Source organism: Canariomyces notabilis (genome assembly GCF_033297395.1).
Source record: "Canariomyces notabilis strain CBS 508.74 unplaced genomic scaffold N656scaffold_7, whole genome shotgun sequence".
Lineage (NCBI taxonomy): Eukaryota > Fungi > Ascomycota > Sordariomycetes > Sordariales > Chaetomiaceae > Canariomyces > Canariomyces notabilis.
In genome coordinates, this window is record NW_027041829.1 from 336,157 (window position 1) to 353,209 (window position 17,053).

The 17,053-nt window shown below is 56.1% G+C and overlaps 8 protein-coding genes across 8 annotated transcripts; 5 read left to right on the forward strand and 3 right to left on the reverse strand.

Moving 5' to 3' along the window:
• The first annotated feature begins 742 nt into the window (after positions 1-742).
• On the forward strand, positions 743-1,900 carry N656DRAFT_777774 (ribosomal protein L36e). The gene is made up of 5 exons (XM_064814884.1): positions 743-798; positions 929-946; positions 1,078-1,178; positions 1,252-1,333; positions 1,386-1,900. Exons 1-5 carry the CDS (start codon positions 757-759, stop codon positions 1,464-1,466), a joined length of 324 nt encoding a protein of 107 aa, XP_064671338.1. The 5' UTR covers positions 743-756; the 3' UTR covers positions 1,467-1,900.
• Positions 1,901-2,808: 908 nt separating this feature from the next.
• N656DRAFT_598058 (uncharacterized protein) lies at positions 2,809-6,480 on the forward strand. Its single transcript, XM_064810239.1, has 3 exons — positions 2,809-2,967; positions 3,057-3,854; positions 3,929-6,480. Exons 2-3 carry the CDS (start codon positions 3,073-3,075, stop codon positions 6,219-6,221), a joined length of 3,075 nt encoding a protein of 1,024 aa, XP_064671339.1. The 5' UTR covers positions 2,809-2,967; positions 3,057-3,072; the 3' UTR covers positions 6,222-6,480.
• Positions 6,481-6,848: 368 nt separating this feature from the next.
• N656DRAFT_788689 (uncharacterized protein) lies at positions 6,849-8,177 on the reverse strand (the record flags this gene model as incomplete). The annotated part of the gene is made up of 2 exons (XM_064816709.1): positions 6,849-7,356; positions 7,420-8,177. 2 exons carry the CDS (start codon positions 8,175-8,177, stop codon positions 6,849-6,851), a joined length of 1,266 nt encoding a protein of 421 aa, XP_064671340.1.
• A 1,246-nt stretch (positions 8,178-9,423) lies between these two features.
• Positions 9,424-10,076, forward strand: N656DRAFT_706838 (acyl-CoA N-acyltransferase; the record flags this gene model as incomplete). Its single annotated transcript, XM_064811384.1, has 2 exons — positions 9,424-9,592; positions 9,673-10,076. The coding sequence occupies 2 exons, from the start codon at positions 9,424-9,426 to the stop codon at positions 10,074-10,076; spliced, it is 573 nt and encodes a 190-aa protein (XP_064671341.1).
• A 1,077-nt stretch (positions 10,077-11,153) lies between these two features.
• Positions 11,154-12,371, forward strand: N656DRAFT_796994 (uncharacterized protein; the record flags this gene model as incomplete). Its single annotated transcript, XM_064817589.1, has 1 exon — positions 11,154-12,371. One exon carries the CDS (start codon positions 11,154-11,156, stop codon positions 12,369-12,371), a length of 1,218 nt encoding a protein of 405 aa, XP_064671342.1.
• Positions 12,372-12,436: 65 nt separating this feature from the next.
• N656DRAFT_777777 (2-nitropropane dioxygenase) lies at positions 12,437-13,926 on the reverse strand. Its single transcript, XM_064814885.1, has one exon. The coding sequence runs from the start codon at positions 13,624-13,626 to the stop codon at positions 12,568-12,570; it is 1,059 nt and encodes a 352-aa protein (XP_064671343.1). The 5' UTR covers positions 13,627-13,926; the 3' UTR covers positions 12,437-12,567.
• A 230-nt stretch (positions 13,927-14,156) lies between these two features.
• On the forward strand, positions 14,157-14,492 carry N656DRAFT_598158 (uncharacterized protein). The gene has a single exon (XM_064810241.1). It carries the CDS (start codon positions 14,244-14,246, stop codon positions 14,436-14,438), a length of 195 nt encoding a protein of 64 aa, XP_064671344.1. The 5' UTR covers positions 14,157-14,243; the 3' UTR covers positions 14,439-14,492.
• Positions 14,493-16,221, reverse strand: N656DRAFT_598157 (uncharacterized protein). The gene has a single exon (XM_064810240.1). It carries the CDS (start codon positions 16,063-16,065, stop codon positions 14,548-14,550), a length of 1,518 nt encoding a protein of 505 aa, XP_064671345.1. The 5' UTR covers positions 16,066-16,221; the 3' UTR covers positions 14,493-14,547.
• Positions 16,222-17,053: the final 832 nt, after the last annotated feature.

Genomic DNA, 17,053 nt, shown 5'->3' on the forward strand with positions numbered 1-17,053 from the left:
TAGTAGCCGCTTATATAGGACGGGCGCGGTGAGGGGGCAAGCTAAGGAAGGCGAGGATGGGTGGTATAGTTGGGTAGTATTTTTATATGCGATTTTACAATTCTTTAAATTTTATTACGTTTTTGAGCGATTTGGCTAGGCTTGTGTATAGGCGAATTGTGAGACCTTGAGTAATTGACTTCAATTGAGCGGTCACGCAGTACACAGAAGTCAAGGTACTTTAGTGTTGCGCCCTGCAAAATTTGGCTGTGTGGCGCATGGCTTGGCCTCGCCGGATGTAGTAAGTAGTCCGTAACCTTAGTCGCTTTAAAGACTGACCACAGTCGTTTAGAAGATTCGAATCCGCTATATCTCATGGGAGATCGATAAGAGTTTCTAGTTGAAATTCCTAGCACAGACGCGCTGACACACGCACCTTGAAAGTTTCCCCAAGTATTTATGGAGCGCCAAGAAGTTAGCTTATTCTACAATTAAAGGGATACCCCTGCTCGCGGCTTGTTATCGATAGCATCTGACGCCAACACGGCCAAGTAGCACAGACCGATAGAAAGCAGACAGCTAGGTAATGGGGTCGACCCCTAGTCCCCTACAACAGCAAGACAGGTGTCGACAGCTGCCAGCTAGCAGGCGTCATTCGACTCCACTCAGCGAACTTTTGCCCTGCACACAAAAATAAAAATCATCTTTTTCTTGCGTTTGCACTGGTTCCCTTTGTTCAACGTCACGACGACAACCATCACGGCATCACCAGTCACAATGGCCGCTACCAAGGACACCCCGCGCTCTGGCATTGCCGCTGTAAGTCTTGTCCTCAAACTTTCCGTCAGAGGCTCGAGTCTGGATTTTGCGCAGACTGCATCGTCCTATTCTGCCTTTCGAAGCTCTGGCAAAGTACGGGACACGAAAATGCTGACTGACGAATTTGTAGGGTCTCAACAAGGGTCACGTAAGATAAGCCTTCTTGTCTCACCTCGTGGAGGATCTCTGCACTTGCTTCATCCTCTATGGATATATCGAAGCATATACGCGGATGATGGACACATTGGCTAATCTTTACCTACTCTTGCCCGTCTGCAGAAGACTACGGCCCGCGTCAACAAGCAACGCGTGAGCCGCACCAAGGGCCACCTCAGCAAGCGGACTGCTTTCGTTCGCGACCTTGTCAAGGAGGTCGCTGGGTATGTTGCTCTTTCCCTGTCCTCGTTCTGATGGGTGGACTTGGGACGGGGCCTAACGATTGGGGATGGGCAGTCTTGCTCCTTACGAGCGCCGCATCATCGAACTGCTCCGCAACAGCAAGGACAAGCGGGCGCGTAAGCTCGCCAAGAAGAAGGTAAGACTGCCAAGTTGGACTGCTAGTTGGAACTGCTGCTAACATACTGTAGCTGGGCACCTTTGGCCGTGCGAAGGCCAAGGTCGACGACATGAACCGTGTCATTGCCGAGTCTCGTCGTGCTGGCCACTAAGCTCCGAATAAGCGCATGGGACGAACGCGCAGGGTGAAGGCCGAGGACTCGATGGCAGATTCTGGGGTGGAGTGAATTGACGCTGAGACAATGCCTGAGGTCGTTGTACTCCTAGATATCCCCGCTGCCTCCCTTTCTAGTAAGGGGTAGTATCTGAACAATTTCAAGCCCGCCACCACCCTTAAGTGGACGCCAACGGTTGAAAATCTTGTTTCACTTCTGAAGTCCTGGGCCTTGGACCGGTATCCAACAATGTAAGGGGGTTATCTAGATGGCTTATGATATGGCTGTAGATGGTTGGATACTGGCGTACCCAATTCTGACTACAGCTTCACCGCTTGCAGCTTGGATAGGACCTAGAGAATATCGCCTTCTCACACCACCTTCCCTCGCGTAATCAGGGGGGTCAACATCTAGGCGCTTGCAGCGTATCCGGAGCCAATCAGCAGCTCACTCGCCATCAGATAATTCCGGTACCAAGCTGATGGATCCATAATTACATGTGAGAACAGTGAGATACTACTCATAGTCTTGGCTCCGTCTGAGTAAGATACAGGTACTGTTGGTGCCAGCGGGGCGGCGGGGTGAGAGCGGAAACTCAAGTCGTGCCCCGCCGGGATGTGAAGAGACTCCCGACATGTTTGGTGTGGCTGTTTGTGGAAGGCGCCCACTTCAACTTGCTAAGTAGCTTCTCTTCTTCACAACTGCCGTGATTGCTCAGAATCGGTTACTTGTACGTTCTTCTTCCTTTCCAAATCCTAACACCGAAACTGCTACACCGCCAACTGTATCCCATCTGAACAATTTCAAGGAGGGGCAAGCACTGTACGACAGCACACTGCAGTACAGGTCCCCGAGGTCGGGGTCGTCAGTTGATATTTGACTCTGGCTCCATTCTTCATTTGTGCCTGCACTAGGTCGAATAACCTGGGGCACTGGCCAGTAGCACAGTTACGACGACATTGGTTTTCAGCTCTCTTGCCGGGCAGCAAAAGCGGCGATTGTTTGCGGGCGGCCTGCATTTGAGAGGCCAACATCGGTATGTGTGTTGTCAGCACTACTTGAGTACTGAATCCAGTGCATGCCCTTGCTTCGTCCTGATGCCCCTCACCTTTTACATTGTGGCACCTTCGAGGTCCTTTGACTCCTTCACCAGCAGCATACATAGTCTCAATTCAATCTTGGTTCCAGAGCCATATTCCCCCTTTTCTCAACTGTTATCCCCTCTGCCTCTCATCTCCATTCCCCTTCCTGGTTTATTCCATGAGTCCCCCGTGTTTGCTGCTTCCTTGTTTCACCCGTCACTACACACACCAAGATGCTCGTCAAAAGGAGCTTGGGAGCATGGGTGCTGTTCATGGCCTTCACGGTCATGGTTGACACATACAAAAGCACCTTGGAGCGGGAACCCACTCTCGAGTATGGGTAGGCGACTATTACGCTGGTGTCTCCTAGTATTCCCTTGATTGTTACTGAGCCTCAGTTGGTGAAACCGCTCTAGGTTCGTCCAGAGCCTTGCTTTCTATGCCCTACCCGTTCATGACGTGAACTTTGTGCCTGGAAAGGAGCTAATTCTGATCTGATTCCCAGTTACGTCGCAGGTCTTATGCAGAACCTGGCTATCGCAAACATGACCCCCCAAGAACAGAAACCGCGGTTCCGGAAGGTCCAAAGCTTCCGCACCAACTATGCCCCAACTGGTATAACCCAGTATGAGTCTGAGAGAAGTGGCATGCAGGTCATTGTGGCCGACCGTAACGGGCCCAAAGTCAACGGTTACTTCACCCTAGCCACCGAGATCTTTGACGACTCTGGTGCACCACATACCTTGGAGCATCTGGTATTCATGGGTTCCAAGAACTACCGGTACAAGGGGCTCCTGGACAAGTTGGCCGGCCGGGCCTATTCGAACACGAATGCCTGGACTGCCGTCGACCACACGGCATACACGCTCGAGACCGCTGGTTGGGACGGCTTCGCCCAGATCCTGCCCGTCTATCTGGAGCATGTTATCCTTCCCATCATTACCGATGATGCTTGCCTGACCGAAGTCCACCACATCGATGGTGAGGGAAACGATGCCGGTGTGGTCTACTCCGAAATGCAGGCCCTTCAGTACAGTAGCAGCGAGCTCATGGATCTGAGAGCCCGCCGACTGCTCTACCCGGAGAACATTGGGTTCAGATATGAGACTGGCGGTATGATGGAGGCACTCCGAGTCCTTACCCCAGACAGGATTCGGGAGTTTCACAAAGCCATGTATCAGCCTCAAAATCTGGCAGTCATCATCATTGGCGAGGCCGACCACAATGATCTGCTAAGGATCCTGGACGATTTTGAAGAGAGCATCAAAGACGATGTCCCACCTCCGAACCCAAACTTTAAACGGTGGGCTTACTTTCTTCCGATGCCCAGGGCTCCAGGCTGCGCTGGACTATCATGACTGACACCTTCTTTTCCAGCCCCTTTGTTGACTCTGCTCAGCCGCCACCTTTGCAGAGCACCGTCGTGGAGACGGTCGAGTTTCCTGAGGAGGATGAGTCAACCGGCGAGATCGTCGTGGCTTTCTTTGGTCCCAGCTGCATTGACCAGGTGCAAGGTACGGCGGTAAACATCCTCATGACGTACCTGTGCGGGTCGTCCGTGTCTGTCATTGAAAACACCATGGTCGAAAAGGAGCAGCTTGCAAGTTCTGTCTCGTACTGGTGGGATAGCCGGCCAAATTCAGTCATCTGGTTCCAGCCCACCGGCGTAGCCACGGAAAAGCTCGCCTTCGTTGAGCAGCGCCTCATCTCTCTTCTGAAGGAAATAGCCTCGAAGCCTCTCGACATGGACTACATCAAAGAGTGCCTACAGCGAGAGAAACGGCAGGTCAAGCTTCAGGCTGAGGGATCTGAACAGTTTTACGCCACGAACCTGATCACGGATTATCTCTTTGGGAAGCGTGACGGGTCTACGCTGAAAGACCTGGAAAACCTGAACGAGTACGACGTCCTGGACACCTGGACTGACGAGCAGTGGAGGGAGTTCCTGAGGAAATGGATCTCTGATGCCCACCACATCTCCATTCTAGGCAAGCCTTCAATGGAGCTTGCCAACACTCTCAAAGCGAATGAGGAGGCGCGCATTGCAAAGAGAAAAGAGGAACTAGGAAACGCTGGCCTTGAGGCGTTGAGGGAAAGGCTCGAGGAAGCAAAGAAAAATAACGAGAAACCAATCCCGCCCGAAGTGCTCGACCGCTGGCCTGTTCCAGGAACCTCGTCCATCCATTTTATCGAATCCGAAACGGCAAGGTCGGGCAAAGCCCGGAGTTTGGGTGTTCTCGACAACGCGGCGCAAAAGGCCATAGACTCTGCACCCCAAGGACTGCCCCTATTTGTGCAGTTTGAAGACGTTCCCACCAACTTTGTTCACGTTACGGTTCATGTCGGAATGTCGCAGACACCGGTCAAATACAAGCCGCTGTTGCCATTGTTTGCAGACAACTTCTTCAACTCGCCTGTGGTACGGGACGGCAAACGCATGGAGTTTGAGGAAGTGGTTAAGCAGCTTGAGAAGGACACCATCAGCTACCATATCAGCTCAGCCAGCCGGATGGGCCTGGGCGACTACGAGAGCATTGCTCTGCAGTTCCAGGTAGATCCAGATAAGTACGCAACCGTCGTCAGCTGGTTGCGCACTCTGATGTTTGACGTTATATTCGATCCCGTTCGGATCAAGGCTGCCATTGTCAAAGCCCTTGCAGACATTCCCGAGGCGAAGCGAGATGGACGAGCGATGGCACAGGAGGTCGATATGGCGATCCACCTCAAGCCTGAATCATATCTCGCGGCAAAACGGACACTGGTTAAGGCTGTCTACCTACGTCGACTCAAGAAACTCATCGAGAAGGAACCTCAGACAGTATTATCGTGGTTCGAGGAGCTGCGACGGAGTCTCTTTGCATTTGAGAACATGCGCATCCTTGTCACAGCAGACGTCGCCAAGCTTTCAAACCCCGTCAACACTTGGGATATACTCACCAAGCATCCGGACCTCGACCCTACCAAGGATGTTTTGCCAATCACCAAGCTCCATTCGATGCTGAGCCAAGAGGGAGCGGCACCAGGCGGCTTCGGTAGCGTCATCATCCCCATGACAACCCTTGACAGTTCGTACAGCGTGAGCTCGGCGATAGGGCTCAAGTCGTACTCCGACCCCCGACTGCCTGCCTACTTAGTTGCACTTGGCTATCTGGAGGCTGTGGAAGGCCCGTTGTGGAATGCCGTTCGCGGCAACGGCCTTGCTTACGGCGTCTCGTTTTCGCGCGAGGTCGACGGGGGCTACATTCAGTTCAAAGTGTACCGCTCTCCTGATGCCAGCAAGGCGATTGAGGCGAGCCGCGCTACTGTGGCGAAGCTCGCCTCGGGCGAAATGCCGCTCGACAGGCATTTGGTCGAGGGTGCGGTCAGCGGCGTCGTCTTTGGTGCTGCCGAGGAGCAGGCGACTATGGCTGCTGCGGCCCAGCAGAACTATGTAATCGGCGTTGTTCGCGGGCTCGAACCGGGCTGGAATCGCAAGATCTTGGCTCGGGTGGCTGAGGTCACTCGGGATGAGATTCGTGCCGTGATGCGCGACGTCATCATGCCCGTGTTCGAACCCGGGAAGAGCAATGTCGTTGTAACATGCGCTCCAATCATGGAGGAGGTGAGTCCGCAACCCAGGGTTTCTTTCAGTGGAAGGTTGACACTGACAATTCATTGCAGAACATGGTGAAGGCGCTCTCTGCCATGGGTTACAAGACGCAGGTTCAGCCTCTCTCGCATTTCTACAACGACTACGGGCTGGAGGCGGATGAAGAAGGCGAAGAGGAAGATGAAGAGGATGAGGACGGGGAGGACGAGGATGATGAGGAGGATGGCGGCTCAGATGAGGCGTCGAACGGATCAGGCTCTGACAGAGACATGGAGGATTGAAGAGATATAGATCTTGATAGACCGATCTACTTCGCGCCATATATGCGGAGATCTTTGGAAGCCAACAAGACCTGCATCATGCTATGTCGAGTGACCAAGCTACGCAGTCAATCACGTCCATTCATCTATCTCCGTGTATCGTGCGCCGACAACCAGCAACCACAAGCATTTCCAGGTTATGCCGCATCTATGTGTCAAACATGACATGTCCGCCAAGCTTGCCCTTCCCTCGTCATTCCTCACTGCCAGAAACGCCGTCTTTGTCTTTGCGCCGCAAGATTGTATAACATGTAGATCATGGTATTAGCCGCCGGTATATGCAAAGCCAAAAAAAGGGGGGTAAAGGACAACACGACCACAGCACAAATCCCCCTTATGTTCTCGCCCAACTCCCTCAGCCCGGAAATAAAACACCCGACCGAAAATGTCAAGCCTGTGATGACTCTGCAAGAGCAAGTAGCCTCTTCCGCCAGCTATTGCAGACCTCCTCGAAGCCGCCGACGACCTCGCCGCAGACGTGGGCGCACTCGCGCTTCTGCAGGCGCTCGCCCCAGTTGCCCCTGGCCAGCCAGCGCTCCCCTTGCTCGCGGAGCTCCTCGTCGCGGCGCATCTCGGCGACGAGGTCGCGGGCGCTCTTGAGGCGGCGCGTAGCCGTGGTGGTGGTCTGGCGCGACATGTGCAGCGTGTCCGAGAGGTAGTTGAGCGTCTGGACCAGGTCGGCCGTGATGGAGTGCAGCGAGGCCAGCGACTGGAACGCACTCGTCGAGGGGCGCGGCATGCAGTCCGACAGCGACACGAGCATGGGCAGGAGCGCGTCGATGGTCTCCGGGTCTGGCGGCGCGACCAGGGGCGAGAGGAGCGGGAAGGTGAGGTTGTGCAGCTGCCGTGTCTGGTGCGTCAGGTGGGTGGTCAGGGCCGAGTGGGCGGTTATTAGTCTGTTCAGGTCTTTGTTAGCCGTAACCGTACGCATCTACGCGGCAGGGGTGGTCTGTTTTCACCTTGTAGCGCCGCCCTCAACACCAGATTGTGACCCCAGATCCCTCAACCCCTCGGTGACTCTCGCAAAGGCCCCGTCTGAGGCTGAGCCGTTCTTTTCAGCACCCCTTCGGGCCAGGGATTCCACCTCATCCATCTTATCAACCAATCTTGGCGGCATACCAGGCGATTCCAGATCTGACTCGCTCCCGTACTCGCTCCCGTCGTATTCACTCGGTGCGCGGCGGTGATGCCCTCCTCCCCTTCCATTCCCCTGCACCGGCACCCCCAAACTCCCCCTCTTGGCTTCACCATTCCCGGCCCCGTCCGGCGCCCGCCCACCATCGCCACTTTCTCTTCCTTCCCGGCCATCCGCCCCGCTTTCCTCCCGCATTCCTAGACCGTCAACCCGAACCGAGGGCCCATCTTCGTCCGCATACTCCCCCTCTCCCTCCTCGTAGTTGTCGTCATACCCTTCCTCATAGTCGTCATCGAACGCGCCCGCCAACTCGTCAGCCAGATTTCCCAGCCCGCCGTCTCCCCCTATACCACTACCACCACCACCCCCTCCTCCGTCGCCGATGCCGCCGCTGCTTTCGAGAGCGTCAGAGGCAGCGTAGCTGTTGCGTAGCGAGCTGCTGGGCTCGCCGCCAAAGGACGAGGCCGAGGCCTTGGACTGGCGGCGTTCTTGTGGGAATTGGTATTGGTATTGGAGCTGCGGCGAGTAGGAATCGAGCGAGTCGTGGCGCGAATGCCGCGGGGATTGTTGCGGGGAGGACATTGCTGTTTCAATATGGCGTGTGTTGGGGGTTTCTGGGAGGTGAGGTGATGTTTGGCGCGAAGGTATCCGTAACTTGGTTTTGTTTGTTTCTGGTGGATCTTCCGCTTGGTCCAAGCCGGCGGTGCGAATGCGCGCGGGTGGCTGAAACACGATGCTTGGTTTCCCCTTTCCAGGTTCCTGGATGATTGCGAGAAGGGGTGAGTGCTCGTCGAACGCGCAGGCCGGAGAGGGCTGGGGTTCGGTCGATGTCAGAATCTCGGTCGTTGCATCGACAGCCGTGCGCTTTTCAGGTGCCAGGAGTTGAGCAACCGAACCGGTATACGAAGTACCGGAGCGCTCGAGTTCGGATTCGTCGAGTACCTAATGCTGGGCCTTTGATACCGAGTACCGAGTAGCGTTGACGTTCTACCTAACAGGGTAAAAGATGGCTATTGTCAGAACCGCCCTGGATTGCTTTGTTCCGGGATCAGCAAGGCACGGACGAATATGTTGTCGTCGTTCTCTTGTTGATAGGTAATGTGGACTGGTAGAAGGCGAAATAGTGTTTTGAGCTCCCAACGTCGTTGGGCCACAGTTAGTCCGTATTTTCATGTTCCACGAATGCAGGCGTTCTTCTGGGCCAGCACAGACGGGACTGCCGCTGTAACAGCTGGCTGCGTCAGCAAAGGCCCGGAACAACTACCGTAGGATTGCAGGACCAGAAACTGACAGGGTTAGGTATTACATTACGATGTCTTACCCCTGGAGTACCTGCACTACAGAGGTAGCCCAGTGATACCTAACAAGGGATTGTACGCATGTACTGAACAGTACGTAAAAGTACGATACAATACATATCACATCCTTCAAATCATCTAATAGCAACCTAATGTATTCGGGCTTGTCGGCCATGATCCAATAATCTTTGACAGACTTGAAGCATTTATTGGACATACATCTCAAGTCAAATTCTGGCTTAAGTGCACATTTACATTTCCTCATGGAGTCCTAGCCACGTGTGCATACATTACACAGCAGCGAAGGTATCGAATTGCAGCTGTATTGGATCCGTATAGTACCTATCCATCAGTCAAGGGCAGCGGCGAGGGGCAGCAACTCAGTGAGGGGCAGGGGCAGGGTCCACAACCAGCCAGTCACAGACCAGTCTCACCGTCTAAAGTAAAGATCTTGCTTCATCAAGAAGCTCCCCGTCCTTGCAACAGCACACAACCTCGCTCAGGCCTTACTTGCTCGGGCTTCCCATGCGATGGCAAACTTTCGACGGTTTCGGCCAGACGATCTCAACAAATTGTCAAAATGCAACCTCGACCCCTTCACCGAGACATATGAGCTCGGATTCTACCTGCAATACTACGCAAAATGGCCATCACTCTTCCAGGTCGCCGAGGACCAGCACGGCAACATTATAGGTTATAGTGAGCGCCTCTTGCCTTCTCATTATGCTTGATGCTCTGCCCCGAATCAACCTGGCTAAATCTGGCTACCCTCTCCGCAGTAATGGGCAAGCTCGAGTCCTCGCCTGACGTCTACCGCTTCTCGGAACACTACCTGCCCTGGCACGCCCACATCACTGCCGTGACGGTGGCCCCAGAGGCACGACGTCTCGGCATCGGCAGGCTGCTAACGGAGCAGCTTGAGGCGGCTGCTGATGCAAACAACGCCTGGTTTGTCGACCTGTTTGTGCGCACAACCAACCACAAGGCCATTGCCTTCTACAAGAGCATGGGCTACAGCATCTACCGCGTGGTCAAGGACTACTATGGTGACAACTTGGGGGACCCCAGTCTCCCGAGCGAAGATGCCTACGACATGCGCAAGCCAATGAAGAGAGACGTGAAGAGGGAGCATATAAGGGAGGACGGCGAGAAGCATGAGGTCGACCCCAGCGACGTCTGGTGAGGTGCAAGCCCGCCGTGAGACACTGCTAAGCCCACTGGCACTTTTTCGCCCTTCCAGCACATCTAGTCTCAGCGATGCCCTTGCGCTTGAGCTCCCGAGTGCTGGCAACGATCGATCCCAGGGTTGACAAGGAGATATTTGTCCCGACCCTGCTGACATGGGACGTGACCGTGCGACCTCCGTCCAGCTCTTCCAGTCACTCGGATTCTCCACATATGGCGTGGTAGGCATACGCCTCGCTGTCCCGGTGCCGTATTATGTGGCACCTTTATGACAGGACGCAGAGGTGGGGTTCGAATGGCCCAGATTTGGAGGCCAACGTTCTCAAGCTTTGACTATCAAGTGATTGGAACGAGCCAATCTGATATTTGAAACCTCCAAGGAAGCTGCCACTTCTTAATGACTCGATGAATCAAATATAATACAAGCAACATCATCGTCTCCCTTCCTCCCAACTCCAGCTCTTGCCACCAGAACACCCAGGATTACCACGACTGGCGTCCGAGTTCACCGCCTGGGAGAGAGTTGCTCTCAGAAAGAACGGCTAGCCCTTGAGAGGCCCATTCGCCTTGTCTGACTGTCTGAGTGCTCAAGTGTTGTACTACTGCGCGCAGCAACATGCCCGATGACGGCTGGTGCCACCGGTACTAGAGCAGGCAGCCAAGCCCGCGATGAATGGAGTCCGAGTCTCGGGCCCGAGAGACTTAGCGGCAACCTTGATCAGCAGCTAAGGCGGAAGGCAGTTCCCCCCCTCCAACGTCTGATCCGCCTTCTTGCCTCCTGCAAATCATGCCCATATGGAACCGCAAAACTGTGTTTGATGCCGCCTCTCCGGCGGGCCGACCTCTTCCCGACAATCCGTCAACCATTCCGGACCGCCGGACGGTGCATACCCTGATGCAGATGCCAGGGCTTTCGAATCAAGATGGCTGACGTTGCCCGAGTGGCTCTACGGAGGCGGCATTTCCTGAGTTAATACTTATGCCGACCCCCTAATGACTTCAGCAATCATTCTCCCCTTCATTTCAGCCCGTCGTTGTACTTGTCAAGTTTGGACTACGTCTCCGCGACGGCAAGATGTTGGACCCCGGTTTGGGTCTTTCGACCATCTCTTCCTGGACACCTGTCATCGACATGGCTACGAATGCAGTCACATCAGTAACGGCCGTAGCCAGCGCAATCCCGGATGACGATGCTAACCAACCCTATTTCCTCCGACTGTTTGTCAAACTCCGCGCCTTCTATAGCTGGCTCACTGAGCGGTGCATGCTATACGCGCGCCTCACGCAGGAAGAATTCCTCGAACTGAGAGAGGAAGGTCTCGTACGCTCTCACCCCACAATCCGGGCCAGCCTCCCTACCTCTTCCCCTTTCAAACCACCCCTCCCTGGCACGCCGAAGACCTTTCCTCAGTTCAACCGCCTCCCCGCCGAACTCCGCCAGCAGATATGGACCGAAGCCCTCCCCGGTCCCCGACTGCTGATTCTCAGATTGCCAGACAGCAGCCGGGGGACAGACAGTGATCCCGACTCCAGCTCATTCACCTCCACCTTTCGACCCAGACGCCGCCACCCGCCCCATCAGCGCCGTTCGCGCACCCGAAGTAAGCTCTCACCCCAATCATCCTCTCGCAAGCCCAAACACCCCGACGAGACCTACCGCGATTTGTCGCGCGGGCCCAAGCCACCCTCAAACGCCCTCACCTGCCCCGTCGCGCCGCCAACCCTCCTCCAGGTCAACTCGGAATCGCGGGCGGTCGCGCTGAGGCACTACCGTCCAGGCCTCATCCCGGACGGGCGATGTCATTCTTCGAAAGGGTACCGCTACTACCGGGTCTCACCGACCTACGTCGACTTCTCGTGCGACGTTATCGGCTTGTCTGATGCACTCCTCGCCTCGGCAGAAGGGCGGGAGCTGCTGAGGCGAACGCCCGATCTGAGCAAGGCCAGGCATTTCTGCTTTGGTAGCGGCTCCGGCGCGAGGGTCTATCTTTGTGGTGAGGATACGGAGGGTTTTGCTACTGCTAGTGGTATTAGTAGTGGTGGTAGCGATACCAGCGGTGGCGGGGTGGGATCTGAGAGTGGGAGGAGGAGGAAGAACGTGAGGTGGCTGTTTGAGGCCGCGGGCATTGAGGATGTGGCGGTTGTGGATTCGCTCGTTTTTGCTGAAGGCCTTATGCCCAGGGTAGCTGCGCTGGATTGGACGTACTGGATCCGTTGGCAGTGTGCCCTTGGAAAGGCGAGGTGGGCAGTCTTGAACGGGGAGGGACAGGAGGAGGGGGTGAACGAAAGGTAGGGGTAGGGAGGAGTAAGGGGGCTGTATGCTCACTATGCTGTACCTCTGCTATCGTTGGATATGGCACCTCGATGCTGGAAATTGGATTGGCCTGCTAGGAAATTGTGAAGCGAGAGTCAAGTTTGTACGGACCGAATATGGACATGGTTGGCCTTAGATGGGCGTTGAGGAAACAGGCACAGATATTGTTCACCCGTCACAACTTGCTCCCCTTGTTTTCATTCAGATACGATGTTCCCAGCCTCAACATGTCTACCGCCTCGACCACCATCTCTGCGACAATCTCCCCTGCGGGCTGCACTTTCGTGATAGCGCCCGCCACCTGGCCCATAAGATGCGGCACATCAATCTCGTTCCCCTCCTCCAAGTCGTGCTCGATGGGCACGACCCCTTTACTGCACAGTTCCTGAATCCTGTCCGGCTGGGCGTGCCACCTGCGGATGTAATCGTTTGTCTTCATCCTCAACGGCCGCCCGCTCAGCACCAACGTCCTCTCAGTATCCTCAAAACCGCACTCGACCACAGCTTCCTTATGCTGCGCGCTGCACCCGGCCTCGACGCTCGCCACGAAGCGCGTGCCCACCCACACGCCCGCCGCGCCCTGCATCAGCGACGCTGCCAGCCCGCGCCCGTTGCAGATGCCGCCCGCCGCCACCACCAGCGCCGTCTGGCCCCGCAGCAACGGCGGCCTGTACCGCCGCGCAACGTCCACCACGGCGGGGATCAGCACGCTGCTTGCAATGTCACCCGTATGACCCCCGCCCTCGCCGCCCTGGGCACATACCATGTCAACGCCGAGGTCGAGCGCTTTGACGGCATGCTTTGGGTGGCCGACCATGTTCATGACCAGGATCCCGGCAGCGTGCAGGCGGTCGATGGTTTCCCTGGGGGGCACGCCCACGGCGCTTACAAACAGCTTCGCGCCGGACGCAATGGTGATGTCGATCAGCTCGTCGAGCTTGCCGCCCGTGTAGTCGTGGTTGGTCCTGCGCGCGGAGCCGCCGAGCTGCGGCAGGGCCAGGTCGACGCCGAAGGGCAGGCCCGGGTCGCGCAGGTTGGCCTTGAGCTCGGCGATGATGTCGCGGAGCTGGTCGGGGGTGTACATGAACCCCCCGATCACGCCGAGCCCGCCGGCGTTGGACACGGCTGCGGCCAGGGGCCCGCCCGACGTGCGCGCCATGCCGGCTAGCAGGATGGGGTGCTGGATGCCCAGGAGGGTGGTTAATGGGGTTGTGATGGGGCCGGGGGAAAGCATTGTGGCTGTAGGAGGACTGGGGGTATACTAAAGACAAAAAAAAAACAAATGAAGCTAGGATGGGGTTGGAGGTTAGGTTTTCATCTAGGGATGGATGGTAAGGGGGTTCCTGACGAGGTACAATAGCGCCGTTGACTTTTGCGACTTCGACGCGAATCTGAACAAAATCCAACTCATAGACGAGGGGAATAAAAGACAATTTGATAGGGAATGATAGACTCAAATACTCAAGCTGTAGCATGAAGACTTATTACAGTTTGAAGCGCAAAAGGGGACTACACATGTCACGCTCCGTGACCCCCGGTTACACCGTTGCCATTCCCCGGCCGCCGCCGTGCTCCACCCGCGGCGCTAGCCACAGAGAGAGCCAGGATCTGGGAGGTGCCAAGATGCGGGGAAGCGTGCCTGTGGAGCTGCAGAGCGGGCAAAGCCGAGGCATCTGCACGTCACCGCCGGAGCCGGGATTGGGGGGTCTCACCTCACCGACGCCAGACCAGATAAACAATCTGGACAGATCTGGGTTGAGTTTGTCCAGAACAACCACGGCTCGAACACGAGCTCGATTTCACTCAGCTAGGGCGGACCCGGTCCCAACTCAAATTGCTAACCAAGACAACATGTGCATAATTATACAAGCCATGTCTATCATGCCCAGGGGTACCTCATCTAACACCGTCGGGTCTGGGACAGTCCAGACTCCAAACTCCAAAGCTCCGTACAAAACCACACAGCACGTGGAAAGGCACCGTGCCCTTGTCAGCATCCAGCCTATCTACAGCACGCTTCATTCCTTGCTGCGGGGAATGTGCTGAACCCTGCCAAACTGTTTCGTTCAAGCTGTCATAAACCATGACTTCGTAAGATACCATAACACACGCAACGGGTCCAATTCCCCCGTTAATTGAGACTTAAAACCTGGAATCACCCAAAATAAGGCAGCCGCGCCGGCACAAATCTACTCTCGTTGGGTCGTCCCTCCATGTTATTCTTCGTTTGTGGCCCCAGGGATTCCAGGATCGCCGGCGCCGGCTTCGTCTCCTTCACCTCGGGATCATTCCCATCAGCAGTTGCCGAAGCCGCATCTGGCGCTGGATCTTCTACCGGCGGAGCGTGACCTTCCCGATCCAGCGAGTCATCCTTCGTCTCCTGTATTTCCTCCGACGCGTCGGCTAGCTGATCCTTGCTCAGACCGCGCTGTTGGGCCAATTGCGATGCCGCTTGTCGCTTCCGTTCGATTTCCTCGTCTTCCTCCCTTTGCGCCTGCTCTTCTTCCCGCTGGAGATCTTCTAGCGAGGGAACCGGCGCGGTGTCCTCCGCACTTCGAGACAAGGCATTGCCGCCTTTGGCCTCGTCTAGCGTGTATGTCGACGACGACAGCGTAGTCCGTGAGACTGTCCTCGATAAGCCCTTATCCCTGTCCTTATCTGCCGGCCGCTTCCCCTTGCTACTGCGCGTCCTGTTACTGCTCCGATCATCCACCCTTTCCAGCGCCACCGTAAACTCATCGTCCAACGGCACCGCATCCTCCTCTCCCTCACCATCGCTAGGAAACAGATCCCCGCGCGACCGGTACGAGCTCGATGTGTCCCCAGACTCGGTAGTATCACTCCTAGGTCTCGATCGCCGTGCTGGGGACGTCCTCCGACCGCTATCGCCCGCACCTCGCCTCCGATGATCCTCGTCTTCGCTCGCCCTCAACAACGGCTCATGTTCGTCCTCACCAGCGCCATCCCCGCGAGACCCCTGCAACAAACCCGCACCCCCGCCAGGATGGTCTTTGAGATTCGCCGCGGACGGCTTATACCTCAGCGACCCCACAATCTTGAACGGCAGCCTTCCCAAGAACCCCAACGGCGCCGTGCGCGGGATGACATTTGGATCGTCCTCCTCGGATGCGGCCGCCCCTGACGCTTTCCTCCTGACCCCTCGTGTCCCGTAGCTCATACCCCTCTTCCTCCTCGGCTGGTCAATAACATCCCCGGCGCCGCTCTCGTGGTGGTGCCCCCGCCTGCCCGAGCCGGTACCGGCCAGCAAGCGATCCCAGTCCAACCTGCGAGAACCACCACCACCGTCCCCTCCCCCACCGGACGAGCTGCTTCCTCCCACCCCACCATAATCCCCGCCGTAGCCGTAGCCGTAGCCATAACCGTAATCGAAGTCGTCGTCGTCCCAGTCGTCGTAAAAGTCAAAGCTGTACTCGGCGCGCGTCCGCCGGGCGCCCCGGTCCCGCTCCCGCGCCCGTCGCGCCCGCTCTTCCCGGTCGCCGAGGCAGACGCTCGTGCACGAATCCACCGCGTCCGCCAGCCCCGCCAGGCACGGGTTCACGTACCGGTGTCCAAACGTCCAGATGCCCGCCGCCGCGTCCGACGTGATGGCCTCCGTGTTGTGCGAGATCTGGTTCCATCGCTGACGCAGGCGGGGGTCTTGGATGAAAGCCATTGTTTTTTTGCGGTCTCCGTTTGTTTTTCGTTGTTTATGTTTGGGTTTGAGGGTGCGGCGGATGGTTTCGAGGTTGTTGGTACTTGGAATGGTGGCTGTGGTTATAGGCTAACTTCCTCTGCTTGCGTCAAGTTGGCAAGGCAAGGGGAGGAGGTGGTGGCGTTGGCGAGGGCAGGAGCCTTGTCGGCTGACGTGGGCAGCATACAGTGAATCCGATCAATCATTGACTCGGTCGGCGGATGAGATGAGGTGTATTCCGAATGAGCGGGTGTGCCTGATGTAGGGTCAATTTCTGGTCGGAATTAAGTCGTGATTAGCGTAGCAATGATGAGTGGCTCGAGTGGATAGCGACGAAATCGCAAGGTACGAGTGAAGCGAGACTCCTATCTTGCAATGTACGTTGGCGGTTCGTAGCTATTGCAGCTGGGGCAGCGCAAAGGCCAGCACAGCAGCATCGACACGCTGCAACAGCAGTTGCTCGTATAAAAATGGGAACGACACGGCGAAAAGCCCTGCGGAGATCCAAGAGATCGGCGACAGGCACAAGCCCTCCAGGAGGCTGTTTCAAGCTGGCCTCATTCAATCGCACTTTGAGTGTGTGAGGGTGTGTTGAAGTGGGCTGCTTGATTGGGAGACTGCGCATATGATGGATTGATGCAAGTCGAGCCGATGGATAAGGCTTAGGTAGCTAGTTGGATAATTGCCTTTACCGGTACAGACCATATGCTTATACTGATTCATCGCTGCTTCCATTGTGACATTGTCCCTTCTTGTGGTGCATAAATTGCAGTGGAGGTGAAAACATGCCCCGTTTCCTCGTTTCATCCTCGGTAATTCTATAATCAACCACCCTGGCTGATGATATCATTACGGTACCTACAACTTACCAGTGTCTAGTCTGCCAGTGTAGTCCCGACATTCTACAGCAAACCCCAGGTTGTTACAAGATTGAGGGAGAATCCCTTGCGCAACGGAGCACAACGGACTG